The 21,009-nt window shown below is 33.5% G+C and overlaps 1 protein-coding gene across 2 annotated transcripts in view; it reads left to right on the top strand.

Moving 5' to 3' along the window:
- The window catches only part of LOC130010524 (uncharacterized), a 243,736-nt gene that overhangs the window by 50,934 nt on the left and 171,793 nt on the right, over positions 1-21,009 (top strand). For both annotated transcript variants that reach the window (XM_056098981.1, XM_056098982.1), the window contains 2 exons: positions 1,189-2,382; positions 4,444-4,563. In XM_056098981.1, the coding sequence (XP_055954956.1) occupies positions 1,189-2,382; positions 4,444-4,563 (1,314 nt within the window). The remainder of the gene's footprint in view (positions 1-1,188; positions 2,383-4,443; positions 4,564-21,009) is intronic.

Raw genomic sequence — 21,009 nt, forward strand, 5'->3', positions numbered from 1 at the left:
TATTTCCAATCTGACTGATGGATTACAGATACTGGAAATAAATATTTTAAAGATTATACTTCAGTCCCATTATGTGGGATTTGTACTAAAATTCTGTACTATTATTCTACATGTTCATAAATATGAATGGATTTGTTTCTTAACACATGCATATTTTAATACACCCACATGTTAATATAGTCCTTTACACCCACTTGTTAATATAGTCCTTTATTTTAATACACCCACATGTTAATATAGTCCTTTACACCCACTTGTTAATATAGTCCTTTATTTTAATACACCCACATGCTAATATAGTCCTTTATTTTAATATACTCACATGTTAATATAGTCCTTTAATTTAATACACCCACGTGGTAATATAGTCCTTTATTTTAATACACCGACATGTTAATATGGTCCTTTATTTTAATATACCCACGTGTTAATATAGTCCTTTATTTTAATACACCCACGTGTTAATACAGTCCTTTATTTTAATACACCGACATGTTAATATAGTCCTTTATTTTAATACCGCGATGGCCCCATATGTTGAATTCAGTTATTTATTGTGTTAATGCCGAATTACTAGCTGTCTTCATTAACCCAGTCGGTAGAGAAAAGTAGGACGTTAAAACCCATTGAAGGCAATGGACAGTTTATTACCATATTTGTATTGCCCACAAGAACTGATTAGTTCCTATGGATAAAAAATGTGAATTTATAAACATACTATTTGTATTTATGTATTTATGCTAGATGCCCTCATAAATAAAACAACGAAAGAAGCCGAAAAGGGTTGATAAAACTAGAATCCGATGAGAGTTCTAACCAGGGTATAGGGGTGTGTGGCTATGTGCCCTTCCTTCCGAAAAAGTGTCCCCGAATTTCGAATGCCAACACCAATGTTATCATATTCCCATTGCCCCAATGATAATATTGTGCCCTCTTTTCCCGCTGCCCTTTCCTTGTTCCAACCAGGTCGTTAAGTACTTGGTGGTTACTATGTCCATGTTCAGATCTTCAGACCTTAATCATAATCCCTCAACCAAGTGTCAAAGTATGGTGTGCCATGGCTCAGCTATACCTCAGATCAAATCTAATATGTGCCACAGTTTCATCCCTCACCTACCCCCTGAGTTTGGTCTGCCTACCCTACTTCCGAGACGTCAACACGCCTATGATATTTCCTCTCAATTTCAGAAGCGGAAGTGCGTGTAATATTAATTGGGAAAACTGGTGTTGGTAAAAGTGCCCTGGGGAATAGTATATTGGATTTATCAAGAGATACTAGATTTAAATCTGAATCAAGCGCTGCCTCGGTTACACGGTTTAACTCATGCAAACATCGTGTCAGAGAGGTAGACGGTGAAAAGTATCTTTTCAGAATACTTGATACTCCGGGGTTATCTGATACCAAAATTTCACACCAAGACGTAGCAATGGAGCTTGCCAAAAGTATAGATGGTCTGGCACCAGGACCCCATATATTTTCGTTTGTGTTACCTATTGGTAGGATTGATAGACATGTTTTGGAAACCATAGAACAATACACAGATTTATTTGGGGAGTGCCTAAAAACATATGGTGTGATTATTTTTACAAAAAAAGATGCACTTCAAAAAAGGTCATTTACAGAATATTATAAAGATGCAAATCCAGAATTTAAAGAATTCCTGGAAGGTTACTGTGATAATCGACATTCTCTTATCAACAACGAAGACCCTCAGCCTGATGATGTTCATGGTATTTTAAGACTCTTGCTGGAAACAAAAAGAAACAATAACGGCGACCACTACAGAAATACAATGTTCGAGGAAGCTAAGAAGTTATACCAAGACAAGCTCCAGAAGATAGAAGAAGAGAAAACTAAAGTGGAACGGGAACTTAAACAACAACTAGAGCTGAAAGAAGAGCAAGAAAGAGATTTTAAGCAACAACTAGAGCAGCTGAAAGAAGAAAATGAGAAGAAAGAACAGAAATTTAAAGACATGGAAAGAAAGATGAAAGTATTGGGGGAAACTGTTATGGAAAACCAACAGCTAAAAGACGAAAACAGTAAATTGTTGGAAAAACTCAACAAACAGAAGCCACCGGATCATGAGACACATGTCAATTCTGTGATGCATTCACAACCACCAATCGTTGAAGTGGAAAAATTAAGACGTACAGTAAATATTCAAAACGTAGATTTCTTAAAGCTATGTAATCTTCTTTTACAAGATGACTATTTGAATGAAAAAGATAAAGAGGATATAGTTTCTTCAGAACCCTCAAACGATACAATGGATAGACTAATGGATATATTAAATAAAAATAACAACAACAAGGCCTACGTCATTGTTATTAACCATTTAAAGAGTGAAACTACCATGGAAACCACCAAAACAACACAAGGTCAGTTTAAAATCATCACCACTTACATATGTATTATAATAGATGTCATACACAAAGCAGGATGTGCATTCATTTCTGAAACCAACAAACTCAGTTAAAAGACAACCATACTTTTTTTCCACAATGAAGCACTTACAAAAGCAGACCCCAAAAAAACCTAATTGATTAGGTGCTAATGTAGGATATATATATATATATATATATATTATTTAAATTAATGAGACGAACAAGCCTATGGAATTTCATCAATGTCCATAAATTATTACCAGCATTATGACTCTTGTTTCACTTCGCGGAACCTTATGAACGCTCTTTTGACAAAATACTCATCAGCCAATCTGTATGAAATTGATGTGCGAATTATTTAAATTAGTGAAACAATTATATTTAATTTGAATAACCTCCTCACAGGTGGGACGATTTACCCAATACCACCTCAATATCACCACATACATGTACTACAACATAATGGTGCAAAATGAGTATATTAGCCTAGTTATCTCCTTTTACAACCAATAATTAGATTCTAGATTGCTACTCGGATTAATCATCTGGTTAGGCTTTGCTGTTAGTTAAAGTAAGTTAAAATAAGGAAAACAGGTTATTATAGATTCCCCCGCTATAGTTTATTATACAATATTGCACGTTAAAGGCATATCAATATATAACATAACATAAAGAGTTTTAAAATAAGTTAATAAAATTAACAGAGATTTAAAAAGGCATTAAAATAAAAACAGTTTATAAAATAAACAGCCAAACACCCATATAAAAAGAGTATTTTAGATGTTGATTTAAAAGTGTTCATTTAACGGTCACGTGGCCTGAAAAAGTCTTCTTATTTTTGCTCTATTCTGCACCCCGATGATTTTAGTATGAAAAAACGCAGTCCTGTAAAAAATCATTTGGGTATGTCAGGAAAATGCAAACATTTATCTTTATATCTGTCTTCTAATAACTTATTTACTCCTTTACTTTGTCTTTTAAATGATTCCGGTTTCAATCAAACCAGACGCCTTTGAAAAATCCCCTTTTGTCAAATTTTCACCGATTCTTCGAATGTCACTATTGAACAAATTGTCTGGTATATATTCACAGGTGACGAAGTCGCGGTGATGTCATTACCATCTAAATGAATAAACGCCTCCCACTGCTAAAGACCTCTATACGCGCAGGCGAATTATTGAAATATATCCCCGAAATGACCTAGTTTGTGTCGAGTAACGATTTTAATTCTGAAAAAAATGAATATGTGAACTTTTATCTCTAATGGTATGGGTTTTTTTTTTTTGAATATGTGAACTAGAATTAAATTGTTTCTATGGGATTTAGTAAGTGAACAAGAAATACAAAGGACATACTTCTATTGAATACAATTAGTACTAAGTATTACTGATCTTTGATTAAAATCTATATCAGTTCAAATAGCCACCTTGTTTAAACTTACATGTCTTAGATGGAGTTTAATTTAAAAACAACATTTTTGTTTGTAATTGTTTAAACTTACATGTTTTAGGTGAAGTTTAATATAACAACAAAATTCTAAAACGTCGTTTTTATTCGTAAAACTGATTTAAATTTTGTGATTTTTGTTAATCTGCTGGATTAAATATATAAAGTTATTATTCAAATTTGAAATAAAAAGATTGAGATATAGTTGACCATTACATAATATTTGACTTTTGTCAGATATATAATATTCAAATAAAAGGATTGAAATATAGTTGACCATAACATAATAATATTTGAAATGTAATCTTTCAGTTACTCATTACTTATTAATGTCCTATTATCCATTAGATTTCCAATACTTCAAACTGTGTAATGATTATATTTCATTTCCACTGACATCACAATTAACCCTGGCCTGTTCTACATACTGCAGTTTCGAAGATAACTTTTTGCAAATTGTTGAGTGTTCAAATGAAAACGAAATCAGATCAATAAATTGTTAAATAACGTTGGTATTTAATCTAGTTCCGCTGGTATTATGAAACACTTTTGTAGTCAATTACTAATTTACCACAGTTCATTTTGTAATTGAATCATTTTATATTGAAGATGACCCTAGACATGATACAATGGTACAGACAGATCAAAGTGACAGAATAAAAACAGAAACAGACACTGAAAATAAAGCGAATACCAATATTGAAGAAGCGGCTAAACCCGATATATCTGGTAAGTACAGACAGTAGCATGTTGGTGATTAGAACTCTGTGATTCCTTTAACTCGGGTACATGGATTGAAAAATCAGAAAAAAAGTCATAATTAAGGATGTGTCCGCAATAAGACCATACAGGAAGTGATAAGGCTCAATTTTGGGATTTCATCCATTTTTGTCTATTGGCTTACCTAGTGCCTAAACATACGTATATAAAATGTTAGAGTGATTGATCCACCCATGGAAATGCTGAGATGGCTTTTCCGGTCTTGAAAATGGTAAAAAATCTGTAGTTTCACTTGTTTTTTTTTACCACCAATTTCAGTACTTAATATCTCATTGATGCGAAGAGTCAACTTATCCAAACTGAGCAGACATATAGATCACTTTATTTTACATCGGTAACAATATTTATCAGTTGTAAAGGGAGATAACTGCGTAAATATTTCAATTTTCATCAAATTATCGAACATTTGTTGCAGTTATTATACTAATGTGCTGCTATTTGACGATATTAGGTTTGTATTTTATAATATTTGATAAGTATTTGGTAGTACTGGGTTATGATTTGCTTGTTTTGGGTGATATAGAGAGGCAAATGAAACAGCCAGACATCGGACCAACATTTGAAGACCATTCGGACCAAGCTTAGAAGACCATTCGGACCAATAATAGAAGACAATTCGCACCAAGACAAGTACGTCACCACTAAGACAGAAGACCACTCCGAACAAGACCACTCGGGCCAAGACAGAAGCCCATTTGGACCAAGACCACTCAGACCTTGATTAGAAGACCACTCGGACCAAGATAAGAAGACCACTCAGGCCGAGATTAGAAGAGCATTGGGACTAAGATAAGAAGATCACTCGGGCCGAGATTAGAAGAGCATCCCGACCACGATTAGAAGACCACTCGGGCCAAATTAAAATAAACGACTACTCAATATATTGTTATTTATTTATTTAAAAGACCAATTGTTGATCAGCCATGCACCCAAGTAATGTTTTCTTGAATTTTTGTTGTTGATGGCCTTCATCGTCAAGGCTCTCTCAGTCATGCTTAAATTAAAGAGGCATCAACCCCTAAAGTGGAGACCATGTGTTGGTACTTGATAACTGTCCTATAGCCAGTTTTGTAGTATTTCAATTGATAGGTTCACAAGATGGTCTGGTACGAAGACAATAATAACACTATAGTTGCAGTTCTTATGTCTATGATTCATTCAATGATGATACTTGTTGGTGGCAAACGTTTGTTTCAACCCAATTGATCTATCCTGATCTAGGCTTAGAACTTTTCAGACCGTCATCATATCATAAACTTATAATACAACTCAACCTAATATTTTGGTTAACAAATATTATCTTTATTATATTTTACGGGTAAGTATTTTTGCATATTTGATTTAACCGATGAATGTTTTTGAAAAAGGCCAACTCAAACCACGTAAGAAAATATTAACGTTTATAACGTGATTATTAAAAGGCCCTACCAAACGATAATACATTGATAGAAAGAAAAGACGAAAAAATGAAAAACTTATTTAAAATTCTTATTTCGCTTAAAGATACTTTCTCAGAAAACTTTTTATCGGGTAGTTATTTCCAATAAAAGTATGGCAATTGTGGCATATATGGAAAGTAGAAACATCAAATCTTACTAGAAAAATACTGGATTTCCTGAAAAACACCCATGGAGCGCATACGGGACAAAAAAAGAAGGGTTTCCCTAATCAGCAACCCGGGTGACGTCAAAGGTTGAACGCGAAGATTGTCGGATCTCTCAGCGTTAGTGAGCGCTTGATGTATATGTTGATAAACTTGATGGTGAGCGGACTAGTAAAAAGTGAGAAACTTAAACGTACAACATTTTCTGAGATAAAAATCGCGGGAAAAGACGTGGACAGTGGATAATCCGAGAATTTAATTAGGCTTCAATATTTATGATAAATGGACAGCGATTAAAGACAACATCGTCTGTATATGCGATGAATCCTCCTGGATTCTTACCCATTGCTTTGGTACCGCGTCAGTCAAGTTACGTGACAAATTTTAATAGATTTTTAAATCTTAGGGTATTTTGACACGCATTCCACGACAAGCTTGCAATAAAAGGCAGTACAAATCGATAAATATAGTACAATGTTAACGTTCTCTTGTTTATCCAAATTCGGAATTTGATTAAAACTTATATCAGTTCAAATAGCCACCTTGTTTAAACTTCCATGTCTTAGATGGAGTTTAATTTAAAAACCAACATTTTTGTTTGTAATTGTTTAAACTTACATGTTTTAGGTGAAGTTTAATATAAAAACAAAATTCTAAAACGTTGTTTTTATTCGTAAAACTGATTTAAATTTTGTGATTTTTGTTAATCTGCTGGATTAAATATACATAGTTATTATTCAAATTTGAAATAAAAAGATTGAGATATAGTTGACCATTACATAATATTTGACTTTTGTCAGATATATAATATTCAAATTTGCGATAAAAGGATTGAAATCAGTGATGGGATTTCAAAAAAATTATTGTCGGACATTTTTTCCCGAAAATAAAGGGGCATAACTCTTATCGTAATTTAAGCAGACGTTTTCAAAACACAATAAAGAATCACGTGTCAACAAGATATATTCAAATTCATATGTAAAAAAAATAGGTGCACCTCGTTATATTTCATGTTTAAAACCCGTACGGTATTCAAATTTATGTCAATAATATTCCTACAAAATTACATGACATCAATACTATAGAATGGCAGCGTGCCGACTGCTGCCGATCTGTTTCAAACTCCCCCAAAATTACCGTATTTTTCGGGTCATACGTCGGTACATTTTTCAGCAAAGTCCGACATTCGTCTGATACTCCGTTTCGATTTATATATGGAAGGTAAAAAAATGACATCCCAAAATTTATTTGGCCGTAAACCGTAGTTAACGACGCTCTAATACAACGAGCGTGCGACACCAACTGCTAAATAATTGCATTCGACTGTAGCATGCGCTATCGTCTAAAACAATTAACTACTCACGTCATTCCAATCGAAATTTTCGTCAACATTTCTTAGCGTTATATGCGTGTGTGTGAAATATCTTTATTTAACTTCGGCTACCACCGAAAATATATCACAGACAAGTTATTGGATACAATGTCTGTTGATTTGAGGTGTTATATACTATCAGGATATGTGACATATATGACTAATTTCTACGTGTTATTGTCCAACATAAAGGAGATTAAAACGTGAGACAATGGACAAATCAAAGGTTAATCAGATTAAGTTTATAATCACTCTTATTGGATTGATATATCGTCCGACAAAGGAGAAGCAATGACATCTGTTCAGGATTGATTTGATGAATTGTCCGACAAAGGATTAAGTCAGCCAATCAAGGCAGAATAGTAGTTAATCAAGGTAGGTGTGTAGACGACATAACACAATAAATAGTCGATCACTTAATTACCTAATCAATCCAGCCTATTATCAATGATAATCGGGTTGCACGGTAGTTATACACTCAGTACACTATATTAATTTTGGAATTTGAATATTATTCACCATGTCTTGATGTCCGATTGGGCATATTCCCGGTCGGACAATTTTGGGCGTTTTGAAAAAAGATTCAGACAAGTCCGGAATATACGGGTAAAATCCCATCACTGATTGAAATATAGTTGTCCATTACATAATAATATTTGAAATGTAATCTTTCAGTTACTCATTACTTATTAATGTCCTATTATCCATTAGATTTCCAATACTTCAAACTGTGTAATGATTATATTTCATTTCCACTGACATCACAATTAACCCTGGCCTGTTCTACATACTGCAGTGTCAAAGATACCTTTTTGCAAATTGTTGAGTGTTCAAATGAAAACAAAATCAGATCAATAAATTGTTAAATAACATTGGTATTTAATCTAGTTCCGCTGGTATTATGAAACACTTTTGTAGTCAATTACTAACTTACCACAGTTCATTTTGTAATTGAATCATTTTATATTGAAGATGACCCCAGCCATGATACAATGGTACAGACAGATCAAAGTGACAGAATAAAAACAGAAACAGACACTGAAAATAAAGCGAATACCAATATTGAAGAAGCGGCTAAACCTGATACATCTGGTAAGTACAGACAGTAGCATGTTGGTGATTAGAACTCTGTGATTCCTTTAACTCGGGTACATGGATAGAAAAATCAGAAAAAAAGTCATAATTAAGAATGTGTCCGCGATAAGACCATACAGGAAGTGATAGGCTCAATTTTGGGATTTCATCCATTTTTGTCTATTGGCTTACCTAGTGCCTAAACATACGTATATAAAATGTTAGAGTGATTGATCCACCCATGGAAATGCTGAGATGGCTTTTCCGGTCTTGAAAATGGTAAAAAATCTGTAGTTTCATTTGTTTTTTTTTACCACCAATTTCAGTACTTAATATCTCATTGATGCGAAGAGTCAACTTATCCAAACTGAGCAGACATATAGATCACTTTATTTTACATCGGTAACAATATTTATCGGTTGTAAAGGGAGATAACTGCGTAAATATTTCAATTTTCATCAAATTATCGAACATTTGTTGCAGTTATTATACTAATGTGCTGCTATTTGACGATATCAGGTTTGTATTTTATAATATTTGATAAGTATTTGGTAGTACTGGGTTATGATTTCCTTGTTTTGGGTGATATAGAGAGGCAAATGAAACAGCCAGACATCGGACCAACATTTGAAGACCATTCGGACCAAGCTTAGAAGACCATTCAGACCAATAATAGAAGACAATTCGCACCAAGACAAGTACGTCACCACTAAGACAGAAGACCACTCCGAACAAGACCACTTGGGCCAAGACTAAAGCCCATTTGGACCAAGACCACTCGGACCTTGATTAGAAGACCACTCGGACCAAGATAAAAAGACCACTCCGGCCGAGATTAGAAGAGCATTGGGACTAAGATAAGAAGATCACTCTGGCCGGGATTAGAAGAGCATTCCGACCACGATTAGAAGACCACTCGGGCCAAATTAAAATAAACGACTACTCAATATATTGTTATTTATTTATTTAGAAGACCAATCGTTGATCAACCATGCACCCAAGTAATTTTTCCTTCATCGTCAAGGCTCTCTCAGTCATGCTTAAATTAAAGAGGCATCAACCCCTAAAGTGGAGACCATGTGTTGGGGTTAGTCCTTTCAGTTGCTGGTACTTGATAACTGTCCTATAGCCAGTTTTGTAGTATTTCAATTGATAGGTTCACAAGATGGTCTGGTACGAAGACAATAATAATACTATAGTTGCAGTTCTTATGTCTATGATTCATTCAATGATGATACTTGTTGGTGGCAAACGTTTGTTTCAACCCAATTGATCTATCCTGATCTAGGCTTAGAACTTTTCAGACCGTCATCATATCATAAACTTATTTTGGTTAACAAATATTATCTTTATTATATTTTACGGGTAAGTATTTTTGCATATTTGATTTAACCGATGAATGTTTTTGAAAAAGGCCAACTCAAACCATGTAAGAAAATATTAACGTGAATAACGTTGTTATTAAAAGGCTCACCAAACGATAAAACATTGATAGAAAGAAAAGACGAAAAAATGAAAAACTAATTTAGAGTTCTTATTTCGCTTAAAGATACTTTCTCAGAAAACTATTTATCAGGTAGTTATTTCCAATAAAAGTATGGCAATTGTGGTATATATGGAAAGTAGAAACATCCAATCTTACTAGAAAAATACTGGATTTCCTGAAAAACACCCATGGAGCGCATACGGGAAAAAAAAAAGAAGGGTTTCCCTAAACGGCAACCCGGGTGACGTCAAAGGTTGAACGCGAAGATTGTCGGATCTCTCAGCGTTAGTGAGCGCTTGATGTATATGTTGATAAACTTGATGGTGAGCGGACTAGTAAAAAGTGAGAGACTTAAACGTACAACATTTTCTGAGATAAAAACTTGTGGGAAAAGATGTGGACAGTGGATAATCCGAGAATTTAATTAGGCTTCAATATTTATGATAAATGGACAGCGAACATCGTCTTGTATATGCAATGAATTCTCCTGGTTTCTCACCCATTGCTGTGGTACTGTGGCGCACTTTTTACTTCTTCTTCTTCTGTCTTTCGCCACGAAATGGGGTAGCGGTTTGGTAGTGTGGGGAATCTGCCGCAATGGTTGCTCAAGACCCACACCCGTTAATTTCTCTGCCACCAGTGATCTATTGGCCGATCACAAGCCGTTTAAAGTAGAGCTTCTTCAGAGGAGAAGGCGGACTAGCTAAAAAGTAGTTGTGCTATGTTCGGCTCTCTCTCTTCGAACAAATGGAACAAAACTGTATAAAACTATAAAGTTTTATTATGTATTATTTATAACATATATACAGGTAAGTTTTAATGGACTGGGAAAACTCTTTTATACTATTTATAAAGAGGCGAACTGTCCCAGCTCAAGCCGTTCTGTGATCTGTTCTGTGTAATAGCTAAAAGCTATACTGTTCATTAACTGCAAGCAGTTAAGGTTGTATCTTTGCATTAATCACAAGCGTTTAAAGTCTGTATCTGTTCATTAGATGCAAGCATCTATAGGTTGTATCTGTTCATTAGATGCAAACATCTAGAGGTTGTATCAGTTTTTAAACTGCAAGCAGTTTAAAGTCTGTTCATTAGATGCAAGCATCTAAAGGCTGTGTGCTCAAAGAGCATTCCTCAAGAACTAGAAGTGTAATTACTAGAGCTTCGCTTGGACCCTGGAGACGGATATCCCAGTGGGAACAACTGACCCAGGGTACTAGTGCCGGGTAACACATTCCCCTGGCCGTCTCGACAGGATGGTCTCGATTTGGAGAATTCGTTCCCAGCTCATGCAAAATTATAAACTATACGCTCCTTATGTAAACAAAGTATACATTGTCAACAATATAAATGCAACATTATTTAACAGATGGACATAATGTGATTTATGATTAAGTTGATATACAAAAGTATTATTTATATACGTTTAATAAGTTATAGGATATGGACATAAATTATAATTGCATGCTATATATACAAATTCTATTATTTAAGTAAGGGGAGATAATAATACTCAATAATATAGGAGGCAGACCACCATTAATTTCCCCATTGACTTCAATGTTAATTCTGGCCTCTTTGCCCACCTCCAACTTTTCCCCAAATTTTCGTTGGGCTGAATGCTTTTCACTACAGACAGAGGAACAAATGGTCATGTCTTTGCACTAAAATTTGTATGAGGTTGACCACCAAAATTTTGAGATACACAAACTTGAAGAAGCATACTAAAAACATGTAACTAGTTGCCGTACATATCGCCGTAGCCAACCTGATAACCCTGTTATCCTTCCACCTCAAAATCATGAATATTTACCAAAACCTGGCAGAAAATGTTAATTCAAACCCTCTTCGTCCAGTCTAGACCAAAAAATCAACAAAAATAGGCATGCAAAAGGGGAGAAAAGAGAGAGAGAGAGAATTGCTATAAATAGAAGAACTACAATTCGTGGGTACTGAGATGATGAAATTTAATGGTGGTCTGCCTCCTATATGGTTTTATAAGTTCATATATCATCAAAATTCTTTTCTTTATAGCTTCACATTTATTTTTGCAACATTATTATAATACAGAATCAAAAAAAAAAATTACTGCAGAAATAGTGACCCTTTAAAGTTATGTACTGTTTTGTATACCAGATTGCAGCTCAGGTCCATGGGCCTTTTGTTCTAGAATTGAAGATTCTTTCTTAATTTTGTCGAAAAGTGAGTTCTGCGAAAAAGATTTAAAGAGTTTCAAACAAGTCACATCAAAAATATTCAAAATATTGGAATATTTTTCAAAAATTGACTTTCTTTTACCTTTTTCTACAAAATGGTCCATTTTTGACACTTTGTATGCCTCAAAATGCTAATATTTCCCTATTTCTGGGAAAGTCTGTGATGAAAAGCATTTATTTCTAGAAACATTGGCCGGTATACAGGAAGACAAGCTGGAAATTTGTTGCATTGAAGGTAACTGTAAGGAACTATAATGAAACCTGTAAGCCCACCCCCTAAAAATGTTGGTGTGGTAACAAATCCCACTTGCGTCCACATAAGTAATACTTTTGATGGAATATGGCTAAAAGCCATGTTCTTCTATCCCTGGCTTATATACATACATATAAACACAGTTAGTTATAAGAAGTATGAATTATTTATTAAAATATGGATTGATAAATGTAAAATAAATGCTGTATTTAGGTGACAACCAGCCATTCTAATAAAAGGGTCGCAAAGCACTATTTTTTTTTTAAAAAATGGGAATATTTCATTTTTTAAAATACTTTAACAATCAGAGGTATCCTTGAAATTACATAGTGTAAATATTATGTGGAAGCAAGTTGTTTTAATCTTTACATCAATGTCCTGACAAAATGATATGGAAAAAGGGAGTTCTGACATAATTCATAGCATAAAAGGGGTATGAAAAGGCTATTAATTAACATTTTATTGCCCTGTAAGTGCCACATTTTAAAAGATCACCACAAATAATAGATTTACATCCAAAATGTAAAACATTAAGCTGCAAAAAACACATCTACAAAATATCCATTTTGGGGTATGGACTCATTTGGAAGAAATGTCATAGGATTACATGTTTGGCCATAAACAAAAAGTCTTAGAAATCCTTGAAATCTTATATGTAACTATTTGTTTGTGTCAAATAAAATGCTTGGTTACAATTCAAGCACAAAATCCAATTACTGCTAATTTGGAGTCAACAAATGTTCAATTGAATATCCAAATATCATGTTCAAGAAAAGGGGTGAGGTGGGGAGGGTGAGCCAGTCTAAATGAAATGAAGAAAGAGAAATTTCCCTGCAAACACATAGATTTTACTTTCTCGAGAAGGGAAATGCAACAATTTCAGGTTTTGAAAGATTAAAATTGTGTCAAGCCAGAGGAAAACAGCAGCAAAATGCAGTTCACTCATGTTTTGAAAATTCTAACACACCTAAGCAGAACATAATTTGACTAAATTTCTTAATTTTTAAATTTTTGACAAACACATGAATACTTTTTCAATATCTGACAATCACATGGATCCTTTCCAAGTTATTTAATAATAAAAATAAAGACATGCAAGACATTTTGGTTCATTTTACAACAGATGAATAATTAAAATTTTGACAGCAATATTGGGGGTAATCTAAAGAATTTCAGACAATTTATCATGATTTTTAGGCAAAATTGAGTGAAATTATGATGCTTTCTTCGCGTCTAACCTTTATGATGCAGCAAAAGTAAAAATCATACATTAAAATATTTTCCACTAATTTTGAAAAGTAAATAAACACTGAAAATCACAAAATTTTGACTAAAATAAAAATTTCCCCTCCCAAATTTGTCAAATATTTTTGAAATTTTACCATTTCACTTTTTTTACTATCAAAATGCCATATATCACATTTTCTGACAATTTGGAGATCACATCATCAAATTTAGGCCTTTCATAAACTGTCAGGTTGTTTTCATATAGGAGGCAGACCACCATTAATTTCCCCATTGACTTCAATGTTAATTCTGGCCTCTTTGCCCACCTCCAACTTTTCCCCAAATTTTCGTTGGGCTGAATGCTTTTCACTACAGACAATGGTCATGTCTTTGCACTAAAATTTGTATGAGGTTGACCACCAAAATTTTGAGATACACAAACTTGAAGAAGCATACTAAAAACATGTAACTAGTTGCCGTACATATCGCCGCACCCAACCTGATAACCCTGTTATCCTTCCGCCTCAAAATCATGAATATTTACCAAAACCTGGCAGAAAATGTTAATTCAAACCCTCTTCGTCCAGTCTAGACCAAAAAATCAACAAAAATGGGCATGCAAAAGGGGAGAAAAGAGAGAGAGAGAATTGCTATAAATAGACGAACCGAGATGGTGAAATTTAATGGTGGTCTGCCTCCATATTAGACAATGTATTATGGTACATTTCCAACAAAATAGATTATATAATAGGGATATAAACTCACTAATAGTATGCTAAATAACAAGACATGGGCTTCTATTAAATTATAAAATTAAACATAATATATGGCAGATAGCAATATTATTATAAAACTTAGAAAGAGTCTGTCAACATACTATTCACAGAGTTATCAAATATCCTTTCCCTCACTATAGATAACTACAGTGACCTATATCTAAATATAGCTGTTATTAGTCTGGACTATTTAGGCGTCTACAGACTATAAATAAAACAAATACTAACAAAATGAAACTACCCTTAGCAAAAAATCCTACAGAATACCAGTGTAGAATTCTATAGAAAATCTATAGAGTTTTTTGGGGGGCGTGTCCCATTTTTTATAGGATAAAATTATATAGTATTCTACAGAATTTTGGGGGCCTGTAGGAAATAACGGCCCCAAATATTCTACAGTTTCTGTAGCGCTCATCATACAGATTTATGGCAAAATTTCTATAGGAAAATACTGTAGTATTCTTAAGGTTTTTTTTATTGCAATTTCTGTAGGAAATTCTACAGTTATGTATAGGAATGAATACTGTAGTATTCTGTAGTTTGGAAATTGGGCCACTATAGTTTTCTGTAGGAATGGGTACTATAGAATTCTATAGACTTTTTTTTATTAAATCTTATTTTGGGAATAAATATAGTTGACCCATGATTTCTTCTAAATTGATAAGCTTATTTTTCTGTCATGGATTCTCAGGCCACGAAATTTCACGCGAACGATGCCAATCGGTTACGTGCGGTCGCGCTAGCTCAAAAACACGCGACCGATTACCTGGTTACGCAAATTGAAATATCGGTTACATTAACAAATTTCATTAACAGATTTATTCACATTGGATCAATTTTTATACAGGATGACTTTGTGACACGGGTCTAAATTATTTGTATTATAGCACAAACTCCATTCATTCTTGGCATTTCATTTCTCCATTACCATATTACGGTACTTTGACAGATCAAGTATTTTGACACCACGTACGTAGGCTATTGACCAGTCGAAAGCACGTTGATTTAAAAATGCCTCCCGCCCCTAATTCTTTAAATGATTAGTTATGCCATAAATATTTGAAAGCGTACCTTTGGATTTTCAAACACAAAAGGAGAAATGAGGTTGACTATTTAACATGTCGGCTATATTTCCATAGAATTTACTACACATGTTCCTTTCAGTTTTCACTATAGCCATGCTGTAGTACCAATGACCCGTGTGTAGTCGTCAACTTTGACCCCCTCCCCGGCATCGCTCGAGCGATAATGTAAACGATTTTACTGTCCTGTCTATTTTAATATTATTTCATGACATCAAACTATTCTTTTTCCTTTTGAGACTTTGTGTATAGAGTGCCGAGGTTCATAATAAATACTGTTTGTCAATCAGTCGCTACCTATGAGTGAGGCTATCTCATGCTACGTGCTTGGATGAATAATTGCAAGTGACAACTTACAAGTGTAATATATGAAGTACGCATGTAGTCTTCAGTGACCGAAAACAATGTGGTAGCTACCATTCCTGGTTTTTGAAGGTCAGATATGATATAAAAACGGAAATCCATTAGTAATTTTTGGAACCGATTCCCCTCATTATTAAAATATAGGGATTTAGTGAAGTGGAATTTTTTTTTCTAATGTTTTATTGTTTAAATGAGGACATCGTGGGATTAAAGTCATTAACACTTAACCTCAAAATATAATATTAAATATAAAAGAATAAAGTTAGTCAAGTTATTTCTTTAAAAATACATTCACTGCAAGTGGAAATGAATAATAGCACCATTTAAATCTGGATAAAACATGAAAACAGCGCAACCATTTTATGTAACCAATTGGTTACGCAATGGTCATCTGGCGTAACCAAAGAAATGGTTACGCAGAGCATAAACCCACAACCATTTTTCTGGTTACGCCAAAATTTGAAATTTCGTGGCCTGGATTCTTCTAAATAAGCTTATTTTTTCTCTCATGGATTAATCTGAATTCTGTTGATGATTCACCAGCCCGAACCATGAAAAGTTCTTTTCTTGGTAAAACTGATATATAGGGAAAAGAATAGGTAATAAAGTTAAATAAATAACAAAATCACATAAATCTTATCTAATTAAAGTAATTTAATATTATTGTTAAGAAAGTAATAAAGTATACTTATCTTTCTATCTTTAATCGAATCTGTGAAAAAACACCATCATTCTCTTCAGTTTCTTGTTAATACTAACATATTAAGTTGTTATACACTGAATTTTTGAATTTTAAATTCAGCCAATGGCCAAACAGATTTCAATAGAGTACAATGGCAGTGCAGAAGAGTAGGACGTTAAACCCCATTTCATTTCATTTCATTTCATTTTTGTTAATTATAGTTTGTCGACTGGTATGCACGGTTGACAGAATCTGAGTACAGAATCTGCTATAGTCATTAAAATCTAACTAGCAGGATCACCTAACAGTTCAAATAAACTGTCTTTATTTCATTGACTTATCTGAAGAATAATTTATTATCTGATATTTTTGTTGGGGTGGGGAATTCCTTTGAGTGTCAACATGTATCACTATTTCATTCATATTATATACACTATTTTATACTTTATATTTAATTTTCGTGGTAAGCTTATTTTAGTTTGTCATTTGGTATCACAATAAATTAAGGAAAACTGCATCCAGGAAAATTAATATGCTGGAAAAGTTTACATAATTCACACAAGTGCATCACTAAATTCTATTGTAAACTATAGTATGAATAAAAGACATCACCAATTCATGAAATCTGTAGTATAGAACATTGTTTCTACAATATTATGTAGGAAACTATAGTAGGCTATTTGTTAAAATGACAATATACATATAATTCTTAGTTTTCAACAGAATGTCATCGACAACTATAGGAATATACTACTGACTTGAGACAATAAGTTAGTTCTATAGAAAACTATAGTTTTTACCACCAAATCTATAGGAATCACAGCTGACATGAGAATGCAAGTTGGTTCTATAGGCTATAGAAAACTGAAGGATTACTCAACTGACTGGAGGATACAAGTTAGTTCTATAGAAAACTATAGCAGCACCAATGAATCTGTAGGTTTATTTTTTTTCCAATAGTTTATTACAGTATTGTATAGAATTCTATAGGAAATTACACTTGAAAAAATTTATCTACCAATCCTACACAAAACTATAGTACATGTTTTTGAATCTATAGTCATGTAAAAAAAAAAAATACAGAATAATTTCGTTTTCCTGCAGCATTCTATAGCATTCTTTAGAATCCCACAAACTTCTATAGAAACCTGTACTTTTTCTATAGAACTTTTTCATAAGGGTAGCTATGCCACAGTACCGTGTCAGTCAAGTTACGTGACACATTTTAATAGATTTTTAAATCTTGGGGTATTTTCTCGCGAATACAATGTTTTGAGAAGGATTTAAAGCACAATTATAATAGATTAATTAGTTTGAATATGTTTTTAGTCCAAACATATCATCAAATCACACAGTTTGTACAGGGAAGGTATCTTTAATGGTTAATCCAGCCCTGTGTTCTTTGGTAATCATAGATTCTGGTAAAAGTAGTATATTAAAAACGGAATAATATGTTGATGAATTTAATTGAAAATATTTACACGACATGCACGATTATTCAAAGTCCCTACCGATTTTAATGATAAAACGTAAACTGAACTTTGACACGCTGCAGTTTCTGGGCTCAAGCCTTAATCAAGGTCAATATTCGATAATGCATAAACATGAATTCTCACTTATTTCAAATCATCAAAAAACTATTTTTTTGAAGTATGATCTGTTTAATTTCAATGATGACAATAATGATGATAACGATTACAATTACGCTTACGCTTAAAGATACATTATGGGAGATTTTTATAGAGAATTGGCCATTCTTGCTATAACAGTTCAAAAGAAGATGATGAAAGAAGAATATATTGAAAATTTCGGTCAAATTACTTTATTCTGAACATAGTTATCATCATTGTAATATTTGACTAGAAATGGTAGTGAAATGTGCTTTCACCTTGGCCGACCGTTTGATTGACAGGCGTTAACTCCACCTACATATCTCGATTATCAAGTAAAGTTTTCAATGGCATGCGGAAACGCTCTACAGCGGCCTCGCTAAGTACACTCTATCATTTAGCCTCGATCTAACTGACGTATTCTCATCAGGATGCGCCATATTTGAATTAATTGATAAGTGAACTCCTATTTAAATCCGAGCTGTAGCCGAGCCATCCGTGGGTCTACAGAGTTGATTTTGGGCTTGTTGTTTAAATAAAGATCTAATTTATAATTTCTATAACATCTGAAGCCTAAATTAAGACTTGCAATAATCAGATTTTGCTCTTGCATAATGTATGTTTAACTGAAAAATATAAGAAATTAAGGAATATTCAGTAATTGAGTTTTAAACTGACAAAATAAGTCTTTCTATTCTTCAAAACGTTCATAGTCGCTTCATTAAATATTCCGATTCCTGCTTGAAAAGTCTACTTTCTATTTAAATCTGCATGTGCTGTAAATGACAACAATCTATGGTCTGGGTCCAAGTGACTAATTAAATACGATTTCTGACAATGTATACAATGACACATGCTAAATTATTGTTCAAAAAGTTATTGGGGCATGTTTGCATTTATAATTACCGAATTGTTGACGACAAAAAAAACCGTCCTATTTTCTCGAATTAATCTTGAAAAGTTGCAAACATCATATATTCGTCATACGCTGACTTCATTTTCTAATAGTAAGTGCAGGGGGGCTGCACCACACAAAATTTACACAAAAACAAATACACGGACAGGACATCATTCTCGGGAAAACACAAACATACAGACAATTCAAAAAAAAAGTGAATGGATCCGGGGGGCTAGGCGTAAGCGTCCACTGCGCTGTACAGTCCCGGGTCTGTAGTGACACAGACTTCGATAACTCACACGATAAAGTAAAAAGGGAAATCTCATAAGACAATAAATAACTAACTAAGGGAAGTCTCACAATATGACTAATAGTAATAGCGCTTAACAAATTGACCGATCACTATAAGTTCAATATAGCCAAACGTAACACACGCATTCCACGACAAGCTTGCAATAAAAGGCAGTACAAATCGATAAATATAGTACACACAAAGAATAGTCTTTTCCGAAATACAAGTATACGAATTAATAACTATTCAGTTGTTGATGACTCGTTGAGATTTTTTTCTATGCTTTATGATGAGATAAGAAAGTTAAAAAGAAAACAAATGTAGAAAAACAAACATAAATATCAATTTATTAAAATAACACTTTAATATTAAAACAAACACTATTATCAATTTATTAAAACAACACTGTATTATTTCAAAAACATTGGTTGAAGTGGTCTTCTCTCTTGGTCCGAGTGGTCCTCTATCTTGGTCCGAGCGATCTTCTGCCTTGGTGCGAGTGATATACGGTCTTGGTCCGAGTGATCTTCTATCTTGGTCCGAGTGGTCTATTAACTGATCCGGCCGGTTTTGGTCCGAGTGGTATTTGGCCTGAGTTGTCATGCATTCATTTGTTTTGGGTTTTCAATGTTAACGTTCTCTTGTTTATCCAAATTCGGAATTTTTGTACGGAAACAAATGAACACTCACTACGATTTGGGTCTATTCGTTTATTTCGTAATTTGCAACCTGACAAAATCTGCTCCAAGATTCAATTGAATCTGAGGTCTCCTAGCATTCGCAACACAGCTTAGTTTTTGAACGGCCATTCCCGTGTACATGTGCCTAAAGTGTGCAGCACAATTTGGTTTAAACATGTGTGCATTTATATTTCTGTAAACCTATAGACAAATAGGTCTATTGATATTGGTATTTATATGTGAACATGCCTTTGTAAATTTAAATTTGTATTCCATTAAAGAAATAAACATGCTCGAAAGAACGTTTATTTTAGAAAAGTTTCATGGAACAATTGGAGTATTAAGTAAAGAATGACAGGCTATTTCAATCAATCCAAATGATTAAATATGCAATAGTTGATCAAGTTATCAACAGATTTGAGATGTACACTGATATCTTAAAGTTGGGTTTGCATAAGTGATTACAAACTAGATGATACATAAGAACAATTTCAAATTATAGATCACGTTCCTTCTTGTATGGTAGCATTTACACAAGAATAAATATGCTGATTATTTTAATATGTATTTCCTATAACTTTATAGGGACTGAAAGCGATCGATAACATTAACAAAAACACATCTCATCGTGACCAACGCCCTCTGAATCAACATGCGGGTATGTTAGATCAACTTTCGTAACTGAACGACATATTTTACAACACTCTTAAATAATATACATTTATATGTACAGTATAACATCTATCTTATCAGAAATCTGGTTAAAACAGTCAATATTGTCATG

Source organism: Patella vulgata, chromosome 2, assembly GCF_932274485.2.
Source record: "Patella vulgata chromosome 2, xgPatVulg1.2, whole genome shotgun sequence".
Classification (NCBI taxonomy): domain Eukaryota; kingdom Metazoa; phylum Mollusca; class Gastropoda; family Patellidae; genus Patella; species Patella vulgata.